The sequence below is a fragment of the Athene noctua genome, chromosome 4 (genome assembly GCF_965140245.1).
Source record: "Athene noctua chromosome 4, bAthNoc1.hap1.1, whole genome shotgun sequence".
NCBI classification, from domain to species: Eukaryota; Metazoa; Chordata; class Aves; order Strigiformes; family Strigidae; genus Athene; species Athene noctua.
This window is the reverse complement of record NC_134040.1, coordinates 72,929,953-72,942,492: the sequence shown is the minus strand read 5'-3', so window position 1 is coordinate 72,942,492 and position 12,540 is coordinate 72,929,953. Positions and strand designations below refer to the sequence as shown.

General features: G+C 38.3%; 1 protein-coding gene across 6 annotated transcripts in view; it reads right to left on the bottom strand.

The window, feature by feature from the left end:
• The window catches only part of PALLD (palladin, cytoskeletal associated protein), a 199,605-nt gene that overhangs the window by 35,072 nt on the left and 151,993 nt on the right, over positions 1-12,540 (bottom strand). For all 6 annotated transcript variants that reach the window (XM_074905731.1, XM_074905732.1, XM_074905733.1 and 3 more), the window contains one exon: positions 2,118-2,813. In XM_074905731.1, coding sequence (XP_074761832.1) covers positions 2,118-2,813 — 696 coding nt within the window. The remainder of the gene's footprint in view (positions 1-2,117; positions 2,814-12,540) is intronic.

The following is a 12,540-nucleotide window of genomic DNA, read 5'->3' as shown; positions in this document are numbered from 1 at the left end:
TCATGGAGTACATGGTGAGACTACAGACCATGGTGATGAAATGTGAGTGGCTCAAAACCTACAATGTCTCAGGAAGACAAATGTATTCAAGAAAAGAGGATTTGTGAGGATGGAGCAGAAGACAAGGGAAAAGCAGCAAGAAGTGAAAATGTGGGGGAAAAAAAAGGAACTGAGACTATAGCACAAATCACAGAAGAGACTAAAAGCAGTGGAGGGAAGGGAGGCGAGGAGAATTGCTCAGGAGTGGTATGAGAATGGTGGGAAACAGAATGATTTACCCAGCAAGACACACCAGACATTAGTAACCTACACAGTAAAATGAAAAGGGAAAAGTTGGCATCAAAGATACATAACAATAGATTTGGGGGTTTTTGCACCACGCAGTACATCTTTTACCATGTTTTAATGTGTTAATGCAGATGACAAATGCTCCTTGTGTGTATATATATATATATATATATATATTTAAATTATACACACATAGTTTCAGTATGGTTAACATGATCCAGCTCCCATCTGGACTACATTTCCTGAGGGAACGAAGGCCAAACAGCCAACCACCTCATCCTCAGCTCACAGCCTGAGGCTGCTGCCTTGTCCTGGGGGAACAGACACACCATCATGTGCACACCCAGACTGGCTGCTGGGCTTGGGGAAGTGAGGGGCATGAGGAGAGGGGAAGCATCCTTGCAGAGTTGTCTCTATCCAAAGATCAAAGAGAATGAATTAAAACACAGCAAATGCCTCAAGTAAGAACACATGTGCATGAGCACAGCATAACAGGGAAAGAGGGACACACTAGAGGCTCAAGCTGCTGCTGTCACCCTCACAGCTTACAGAAGGGAACCTGGGAGAGAATTCAGCTCCTATCCAAAACTACATATACCTTATTAGAGCCTTTCCTGGAAAATCAGGGGTAATTGCAGGCTTTTGTGGGCTATGCTTACCTGTCAAGCTGTCAGTAAATTTATCACACAACTTTCATCAGTCAGTATCAGTAGAGAACCTCAGGCAGTGCAAAGGACACAGTAAGACAGAAAAATCACAACTATTATGAGTGCAAGGGCAAACTGTACTATTTATTAATTTTTCTTCTAAATCTATTTTATGGCCAGACTCTATAATGAGCCATATGACAGAAATCAAGATAAAGAAATGCTTTTTAAAGCATATACCTGATTTATTACTTTGATATGTCTGCTTTCTTCCTTCTCTTCCTTTTTGTATCTTGGACTGAAATAACAGAAGTTCCTACCGCAACAGTATTTAGCTGAGCAAGTCACCTAGATACTGTAGATATGTTTAGACAAACTTCTAGACAAAAGTTATAAATAAGCCTTGGAAACAGCTATTCTCATTTTTGTTCTTCAGCATGTCTCTTTGTTCTCTAAGGATGGAATGAGAGTCTAGTGCCAGTGGAAAGACAAACTGATCTATGATGGGAGCTGACATGCTCCAAAATACTATTCTGGCCTTCAGAGAAGACAAAAGGGGAAAACAAGTATGTGGAGTTGTTAGGGGGAGGGATTCTGTTTGTTTTTATACACTGCTTTTCTAAATCCCCTCCTAAACCCTTTTCCAAACTTCCTTGGAACAAAAACTCTAGCCAAAAGTCAATATATCACTATGACCACTTTGTTGTCAGATATATACTTTAATACCTTATACTTTTAAGTATCACAAAGCTACAGAGACTTCTGAACAATGCTCTCTTGATTTTTCTCTACCTGCAGACATAATAGGAACATAGTCTTCAAATATCATTGAATATCATTGACTTTAAAAGAACTGGGTCACAAGAAGGGTTTTCTTTGATCTCATTTCACCACCCTGGGCATGCAGAGCCTTTTGCTGCTGCTTTCATATTTTCATCAACTCCCATTTTAAAGCTTTAGCTTCTCTTTTGTGTTCCTACTGTAGGACTCTTCCAGAATCTCACTTCTGTGAGGGTTAGAAAACTATATCCCATCTCTAGCACAGAAGCATTTGCAAATAATTCACACATTTCTCCCTCTCAGGTAGCAGATAACAGCAAAGGACCCTAGAAAAGTATAATGAAGCAAGTACAATAATCTCCAGTACAGTCAAACTCAAGGAGCTCATTAGCTGATACTTACGGAGGGGTCACTCCTTTTGGGAGGCCTAATGCGTTGACAGAAATGGGTGGTGGTTGGGATGGCAGCATTGAGCTGAGAAAAGCTGCTGGAGACTGGCCGGAATTAGGAAATCTGGGAGTTGGAGACAGGCTGTGGGAAGGTGAAGAAAGTGAAGGAAGAGGAGGAGGTGGAGGAGGTGGAAGTGGAAAGGAATCACACACGGGATATGTTGCAGTTGGACTAAAGACAGGTGGCGGTGGGGGTGGAGGGGATGGAGAAGAAGGAGACCAGGCGTACTCCCCTTCTGGAGCAAACTGCTGAGAAAAAGGGGGAACAGGCACTCTCCCAAACTGTTTCTGAGAACCAGTTGGAGACATAGGAGAAGGAAGGCTGGATGTAGATGATCCTGAAGATGGAGTCACATAACCTGAAGCAGGGCTGATGTTCTGAGCAGCAATGAACTGCTTAGGCCGAGCATAGTTGAAGGAGCTGGAAGACTGCATGGTTGGGGAAGTGTGTGAGTTAAGAATACTCATTGGCACAGGAGAGGTGACAGACTGGCTGGACTCAAGCTCCTGGAAAGAGGGGGGAGGAGGAAAGGAAGGAGAAGAGGGAGGATGCTGATGATGATCAGGTTGCTGTTGGTGACGATACCACTGTCCACTTTCTTGCTCCAGACGAATTTGGTGCTGCAGCTGCTGTATTTTTATAGGGTCCCTGTAGGAAGGAAAAATAGACAAAAAGATGATCAGACATGCAGTGCTGGTTGGGGAGGAGGAAAAAGTTTCACTGATCTATGGTCTAGGAAAATCAGAAGGCAGGGAATGTTCAAAGTATTAGAATAATGCCCTTTCTTCAGAGCTAAAACATTGCTACAAAAGTCCGTTTTTTGAGCTCAAGAAGGAGGAAAAAAGTGTATGCATAATAGAACTTAACAGAACCTTCAATTCTTAAAAAAGGTAAACTGTAAGACAAGTTGATGACACTTAGGATATTTTAAAGGAGCAATCCAGATAATCTAAGTATTGGTAAAAATGCTGAAGTTCTTAACAAGGTTTCCTTTCACTTCTTTCTTATTTTGTTCAGTAGCCCTGTTTCAATAATAACCCTCAAATATTTATCCAGTGAGTACTTCAGCTTTGCTTTCTGCCGCAGCTGCTGTGGGCTGATCAGACAGACCTAATTACTGTCATACTTTCAGTGAGGTACTTGGAGACAAGGGACCAACTTCTGTGTTAGAACCATCCATGTATCTGTAGATGAGCAAAGACTTCCAAGAAACATTTTCTAAGAAAACAGTGAACCGAGCTTCTCCATGTCTTTAGTCCCACTTTTTTCTCCAGGCTTTATTCTTAACTGTAGGTCCTGAGATGCAACTTAGTAGATACTGAATACATGTCTGAGAAACTGCTAATTGCAGTACTATCAAACAGAAATGAGAATTTATTTTAAAAATGCAGCAGATATTCACTAGCAGGACAATAAAGACTGAAAAACTAACATGCAGGAGGACTCAAAACTGTTAATGAAGTAAAAAATTTAAAAAAACAACCATGCAAAACGTTCAGCAGTGAAGCAAACCATACCATGCACTGGCTTCTTTTTTTTTGGTCCACAATACAGTGTTTGAATGACACTGAGATCAAAATTAACTGTGTGGTCTATCATCTTAAAATATATCAGACTGACTTGCTTAAAAATTGTCATGTTCCAGATGGAAATCATAACTTTATCGCAATACTCCAGATGTCCACAAAGTTTCAGCATATGCACATATACCTTTTCTGTATATTTAATATATACTTTATTATATACAAGTGTGTCATTGTTTATATATAATTTAGGTTATTTAAGCAGAAATTTTAGAAGCTGTCTGCTTAATGCATGGCATATGATGATGATTCTGGCACAACAATATACTTTTGTTGGTAGCGACAAAATTAGAAATGGTAATATCATCATATTTTCCACTCTAAGATTAATTTTGATATTCCAACCATCCACATTTCCCAGAAAATGTTTTCTGACAATAATTCTGCTTATGATCTCAGGCCAAAGGAGACTGTTTAGATAAGAAAAGGGGAGCAAGCTTGTTTAGGACAGAAAACTGAGAAATCAGTTATTTACATTTAATAGTTGCTTTTTTCTTTTTTGTCATAAAGATGGTTCAGTGATGACACCAGTCATCTCACCAACAATACATATTTCAGTACTTAAAAAGAGATTACATTTTCCTTTTTAATTAAATCAGCAACAAGAACATCAAAATGTTGCTGTTCACTTGTAAATTTTTTTTTTTTTTTAAATTTTTGATAATAGAGACTCTATTCAATAATGTTCAATTTTCACTCCATAGGACACGGGATGAACCTTATTCTTCAATCTTTGCTAAATTATATAAAAGCCTCCTTTCCCTAAATAGGCTAAAGCAACACAGTTTGAGTTCCCATCATCATCTGACTTTCTTGGCTGATAGAAATACTTCAGATTACCTTTGACTGGAAAGAGAAAGTCCTGTAAGATTACTACTTTCAGCTCATTCTGTATCTTTAGTCTGACTATTTGCAAGCCTACTGTCCAATATCTCTAAATTATTTATAAAATAATACTTATGTTATTTTCCATCATAATCACCACCAATATTTTTATAATTTATTACAGACACACTGTTAGAAAAAAAAATGGAGGAAACTTAGTACTGGAAATGGTGTGTTGAAGATAGAAGGAACGTAGCTGTTTCCAACACTCCTATGTTTACCCAACATGCCCTGAAAGCAAGTCAGAGTGTCTTGTCTTAGGACTATTTTATTTTTATTGCCAAGTCACATGGCGATGTGCCCAGCCAACAGCATAACACAAATGACCATCTATGGCCCTGTCAATGGTAAGTATACTACAGTGCCTGTCACTGAACTGCTGCTGCACCAATCCGGGCAAGAGTAAAGATCAGATTCAGGGTATGTCTACAAAAGGCTGACAGGCAACCCTGAGGTTGCTCTGCTCTCACACTAAGCCTGACTTGAAACCACAGGAATATATATGCCTGTGAGACAGGGTTTATTAGCCCAGGACAGCACTAATTCCACTTGCAAAGCTTTTGGTCAGCTTAGGGTCCAGACAAAGCAATAGCATGTCTGCTTGAAAAAGAACATGCAGACATTATCACATCAGTTCACGTAGCAAAAAACATAAAGCCCTTCTTAGAGCAAATTTTCATTCCAGTGGTAGAAATGCATGATCCTTGTCTGCAAAAGAGCGTTCTCTACCTCAAAGCTATTCTTTTAACAGCAGATACTGCCTGAATACTTATTAATTTCTTGAGCAGATATATCTTAGGGTGTGTCATTATGAAGAAAAAAAGAGAAAATAATCAATTCACATGTTCCTTTGCAGTGACACTGACAGCAGTGGAAGCTCTACATAGTAGGTCCCTCAGAGATAACACTGCTGTGCCACAGATACAGAGAGCCCAGCACTCAAAATTATGCAAGGGAATCAGTCTGTTATGTTGTGCCCATCAGGGAAACAAAGAAGGGAATTAAGAAGAGTTCAGTCTTTGGATAAGATTACAGGAAAAATTAGTTTAATTGTAATTACATCCTCTTTCCAATTAGCTGAAATATGTTTTGTAATCCCAGTGTTTTAAAGGGCACACATGCTTCCAGGGAACACATCAAGGTTGTTTAAACAATAGGGAATAAAACTTAATTTCTCATGCAGAGTTTTAGGTTTTGCCAAGTAATTAATTACAACAATGGAAGAATGAACATTTAAAAGGAGATTTACAGTAAAATTCAATCCGTGAATGGCAAAAGTAGGTAATTGAAAAAATCAGAACTAAGGTAAAGTGAATATCGAGAAATTTCAGCAACTCACTGAAAAGCAGACCTAGTAGTACATAAATATTTTCAAAAGGTCTGCTTCAGTATTTGTGATTTTTTTTTTCAGTATCAGATATTCTAAACCAGGATTTTTATATACATTTTCAGATGTTCTAATAGGTGTGCTAAAACAGTTGAAGACAAACAGTAAAGCAGTAATATTTTAATGGCAGCAGACATCAGTTGCGCCAGAGTTGAAGTTTCTGGCCTGCACTGCCTGTAACAACAGTTGCATGCACAGATTTGGTTCTGGGCACTTGGAACCTGCTCAGCAAGGTGATGACTTCACAGAATCGTCTAGGTTGGAAAAGACCTTGAAAATCGTCCAACCATTAACCTCACACTGACAGTTCCCAACTACACCATATCCCTAAGCGCTACGTCGATCTGACTCTTAAACACCTCCAGGGATGGGGACTCCACCACTGACCTGGGCAGCCCATGCCAACGCCTAACAACCCCTTCTGTAAAGAAATGCTTCCTGATATCCAGTCTAAACCTTCCCTGGTGCAACTTGAGGCCATTCCCTCTTGTCCTATCGCTTGTTACTTGGTTAAAGAGACTCACCCCCAGCTCTCTGCAACCTCCTTTCAGGTAGCTGTAGAGGGCGATGAGGTCTCCCCTCAGCCTCCTCTTCTCCAGACTAAACCCTCCCAGTTCCCTCAGCCGCTCCTCGTACGACCTGTGCTCCAGACCCTGCACCAGCTCTGTTGCCCTTCTCTGGACAAAGACTTTCAGAACCAAGTGATAGTGAGAAACATTTGAAAACAGCTGTTCAAAGGGAAGACTAGAGACATTAGGTTTCTTGGTGGACAGCTACAGAATACTATCTTTTTGAAAGCAAAACACTCTGATTGTATGAGAAAATAGTGGACGGTGATGATCAGAATCTTATCTAATGACGTTAATACATATGGCGATTTTAATAGTTATTCAAGAATTCGTGTTCTGAGGTATGCACTTGGTTTCGATTGTAGTAGGCTGTTTTATCTTTTTATCCCATTTTCATAATTTTTTTTATTTCTGGTACCTCCTTTGTATCACACAGAGCAGTCCTTGACTTTGAGAACTACACTGGTAACAAACACTACCAGGAACCGTAACTCCAAGTGCTATGGACACAATGCTATGGAGAAGGGGAGATAGGTGGTTGTGCATCTTTGAATAGGAACTGGCTACTGGACTGCAGAGGACATTACAGCAGATGGTATTTTCATGGATGCAGCAAGTCCTCCATACTGAAAGTTCTCTGTCAGACTCATTCACAGGTTCCCAATATTAGAATATGTACCAGATTTATTTTTATCTTATGTTTCTGGGTTTGTGAAGGGCATTAAAAAAATTTATTAAGAGGAGCAATGTCCGTCTTTTGGGAAGCACCCTACTATTGCAGTTTAATCATTGACTTCTCAGTATAACCTCTGGTCTGTGTACTTTTTAAACACAAAAGTTCATACGGAAGCCATTCTAACCAGACTATCTGTCTTGGAGGGGGAGGCTCTCTAAAGGTAGGGAGATGCTGTCCAAGCCTAGAGGGAATCAATCATACACAAAATGAACCCTATCCAGGTAGTGTCTACCACAAAGTGTGGTAAGGGCATTGAAATTCATTCAGTGTTTTACAACACAATGTACAAAATAGATTGAAATAAACCACCACAGATAAAGAACCAAGATTAAATTAATTTTTCTGTTATAACTTTTTAAAATTCCTGATTTTCGCCACCCTCATCTTAAAAAAAGACAAAGAGCAAATGGGAAGCGGACAAGGAAAGCAATTTTTGTTTGAAAGAAAGAGTCCTCTCTATCTCATGTATGGAAGAATAATGGGCTCACTTCTGCCTCAGGTCACTCCTGAGTGAAAGCAGATTGGCCCCTTCACAATCCTACCAGCAATCTGCCCTTTGAGAAACGGACAGGGCAGTTCTACAGCAATATAGGAAACATACCTCCAAAATGAAAGTACAGGAATATTACGAATGAAAATAATCAGAATTAACCACAACTGTAAAAGCTTGAGCTAGTTTTCTAAATTAAGATTTGAAACCAATGCCAGACAACCTCTGTATTTGTATTTTTGGGTAACAACTACTCACCTCCATGGAATCTACCTTCCAATGAAGACATAGCTTCTAACTCAGTCCTACTGCTTCAGAATCATGTCAGAGCTCTACCAAAAGGGGAACAGTCATCATCATGCTGTATTAAAATACAAGGGCTCTTCTTAGGTAACACTGACTTCCATGTCAGCAAGTGTCTCTGTTTAGATATATTTTTATATTTATATATTTAGATTTATTTATATCTATACTTAGATATTTATACAATAAAATCCAGGATGAAATATTTTTTCATATTTTATTAATATTGGGGTGTATAACATACAGTTATATCTCTCTAGCTACTTGGTGGCCCAGCTGGATAGCTGGTAGGTAGAGAAGGAATGAAGAACTGAAGTGGTGGGAGCTTGGGAGCTGCTGTGGTTCCCTCACTAGAGATTTACAGTGCTTCTGCATCTGTGACACTTAAGCAGCTGGCAAAGCAGACTTGCCAGGTAGCTATTAAGGTAGCTCTTAAATACACAGTTTACTCTGCTTTCTACAACCACAACATTCGTAGTTTACTGGTATAAATGGTACTGTTGAAAATGAGTAATTTTCTAAAGTCCTTCTGACAGTTACTATTTAAGAGAAATGCACATACCAACTCATCCAAAATTTGACAGTAGTCACTGATATCTGGAATTATACTCTGACAAAATTCATAATATAATTTAAGGTTTTCCACCAGATTTATCAATGGTTGAGAGTTGTTAAAAATGAAAACAACTATTCAAGTTAGCATGAATTAATTAACAGCTGTACTGAAAATAAATACTCAGAATACAAAAGTAATTCCAACTAAACTGTTCACTGAAGGAATATTTATTCATTTTAAGAAATTTTAAAAAATGTACATGTATGACAAGGCAAGAAGGTGAAGTAAAGGGAGAACAGATGCCCCTTTTCACAAAAACTGCAAAGCATTTAACAGAGACAGCCTTCAGGCTGTATTAATACAAATACATGTACTCAAGCATTAAGTTTCCTGATGCAGAACAATCCCTTATATTGTGAGAAAAATATGTGGACTATTTTAAATCCTGCAAGGGTTCACATTTATGTAATACTGGAATTATTAGTTAAAATAAAAACAGAGGGGGGCGGGGAACAAAAAACAACACCAGTTTGGGTTCTACCCTGCAAACATTCAGGGATAGTTTTTGTCTATACTAACAGATTTCAGGGAGGATGAAGGTCGTCACTACAATTTAATCCTCATGCTGAATAACTGGAGAGCTATAACTACGAACCATCTCCATCAGCTGCAACCTTTCAATGTTTTTATTACTTGTCCTTCAAAGCTTAACAGTTTGAAAATGCAAATTCACCACAAATAACATTTTTCACATTTCAGGTTAATATACAGGAGTGTGTTTAATTAATATCACTGTAACCTAATGCACACTCAGGAAAGTCAATATGGTGCAAGAGCTAACACACGTACTTGTATTATGAGCACACTACGAAACTGAGCTTGACTTTTCATTTGAGAAACTTCATACACACAGAAGAGGAACATAAACCATCTGCATTGTATCTGCATTGGTTTTGAACTCTCTTATAAGGAAATCCTGCTGTGATTTGCTTGTTAAAAACTTTTCCGTCTATCCTAAAAAGCGGCAGTTGTGCCCATTTTCCATTATGGTTTGTCAAAGGCATCAAGGTAATTCCTGTACCAAGGAAACCAACAGTAGTGATAGAGCCAGTATTCAGAGAACACGAGCAATTCTTTTAGAGACAGGAACCATTTTTCATCTCTCTATATCACTGCAGGGACATTTTTAAAAACATGCACCAGTGAGATAACACGTTTAGCTTGGGTACAGAAAGAGAGGAAATTGTGCTCTTGTGTGCATTCATTGTTCCCAAAAGTCATAAAGACACAATACAGCTTTAGTAAAAAGGCTAAACTTCATACCTCTGGTAGGGTTAGATCATAAGAATTAGTCTGGTAGTCAAAAATCTGTCTGGCTTGGTAATTCAATAGTGTTACATAAGTAGTGCACAGAATATCCAGTGATGGATGCAACAGTTAAAAATGACTCGGCTGACAAGTTTTACTGATAAATGAAGCAAAAAGTGTTATGTTATTAAGAAGTAAATTGTAACAGTGCATTAATAGCAACACAGGTTCCAATTTACAGAGTAATTAACCCAAAGCATAGGAAATCATGACTTAGAATGCAGGAATGAAATGGCCTGCAAATAGACAAAATAGGTCTTCTGCCTCTAATTGTGCTATACCACGTGAAAGGTTATATTCTGTGCTATCTGGTACATATTCAAAGAAAATCTGATGGGAAAAAAAAAATCATCAAATTCTGAAAAACTGTACCAGCCTAAACCCAAAAATGAACAGAAGAAAAGATGGGACAGCCACTCTTCTACATGTAATATGGTACACTTTCTCAGTGCTGTCACTGGAACAGCACACATAGGGTTGTTGGGTTTTTTTTAAATTTAATACATTTTATTGACAAGATGCTCTATAAATCATCACAGTTCATCTACCACTAGCCACCAAAGTTAGGAGATTTGCTTATTTTTACGCCTACCCACCGTTTCAGTGGGCTTAAAACTGGACCTCCATGCTTTCAATATTAACATTCCAGTATCTGTCAAGTGACTGTTCTTTGGGTTAAAATGTAACTGCTTCATACTATTGAAATCCATACTTTCCTGAGAGAGAATGAACATCACATTAAAAAGAAAAAAACAGAGTAGCTACTGGATGCCCTGATATTAAAGGGAGCACACAGTTGATGTCAGTGTGTTTTTAGGAAAATAAAACTTTATGTTTTAAAACTATTTGCAGAAATTAAGGTAGTTTTAGAGCCTAAACTCTAGGCCCCTTTACCAGCCATTCTATATTCACTCACAAACAGTTCTGATATTTCAGTGTATCACTGCTCCATGTAAAGCCTGGATATTACCAGCTGACACATCAGTAGTCTACGTTACTGAAACTCACTGGAGGTATCCTATTCTTAAAATACCATACTTAAAGGAACCACCAGAAAGGAAATCAATACATAAAACCTGTTTTTTATATGAAATAAATATCTGAGATTCTCCCATGATGACAATATGACTGACTTGCTTTAGGTGCCAGCACCATCTTAGTACCATAAAATTTTAGTACTATACACACAAAAATAATCCCATTAACAACACACACTAACTATTATGGAAGGAGGAGAAGCACAAGGAAGTAACAGCAACTGCTAAAGACAGTAATAATTTTTCAGCCTGGTTCTTAAGAGCCTTGGAAAGTGAAAATAACACTATGGCATTACTCACGAATTTTATGACATTTATTCAACCAGTGTAATCCTAATGCAATTACATCTTGTGCTCAATGCAGTGCAGGATGCTATATCTGTCTCACGCAATCTTGGTAATCTCAATGAAAGTTATGGCAGTGAAAAAAAAGATACTTAAAAAGACAAATAGCCATGCAGTCACGCTGCATGCTGCAAACCTCCTAGAGTATCTGAAGTTACTGCTGTATTAGGGATTGGTATCATCCAGAGACATCTGTAGTTCTATTGGGAGAATTCTTTTTATCAGATGCCCTCTTAGCCTTTTAAAAGCACTGGAGAAGCCCATCTCATACATTAAATGAAGAAACAAGAACCTTTCACTTCTTCTCTGCCATCGTTCCCTGGCATCTGAAAACAAATAACTACCTCCATGTTACATAGCTGCTTGGCTCCAACTGCAGTTAAGAGTTTGTTCAGGTATGAACAAACTGTTTCAACTTTCTTCCCCAGACAGTCTAGCTGATAGACAAAGCCATGGTTAAGTGAAATACTCACTTTGTTGCAAAGAAACTGAATATAAAAAGTAGCTGGTGTCCTCAGTGTTTGCATGCATTGCATCACTGCACATAAATATTTCTGCAAAGAGTTGGCCAATGCTCAATTTATTCATGCCCAGCAGACTCTTTGTGGGCTACACTTGTCACAGACCAGAATGAAAAATCCAACACACTCCAGCAAAACAGCAACAGCAGAAATTAGTAAAATGAAAACACTCGACAGTGTGGCACTTGTACCTTATGTCAGATACTGCATTTAGAAGACCAAAAAAACCTCTTTGTAGACTTGGCTGTAACAGTAAACAACTTTATCTGCTATATAGACTGATAACATCATTTTGGCTTATAGCATTCTTTTTCCTATCAACAACTTGCATTGATTTCACTCAAACCTGCCTGATGAATACTTCTGTGACCTATTTTATCAGGAACAATCTTTTAAGATATGGATCTCCATTCACCTTGATGGACTAATTCTGAAAATAAAGTTTGTAGAGCACTGGCACTTCTTATCTAGCCAGAAATGTACTCCAGAAGTGTGAGTTTTGGGGTTGGTTTTTTTGGTTTTTAAAAGGCATCTTCCCCAAAGTATAAGAGACAAGAAAATTTACGATACTCAAAATGTTTCTAAAGCACCCTTA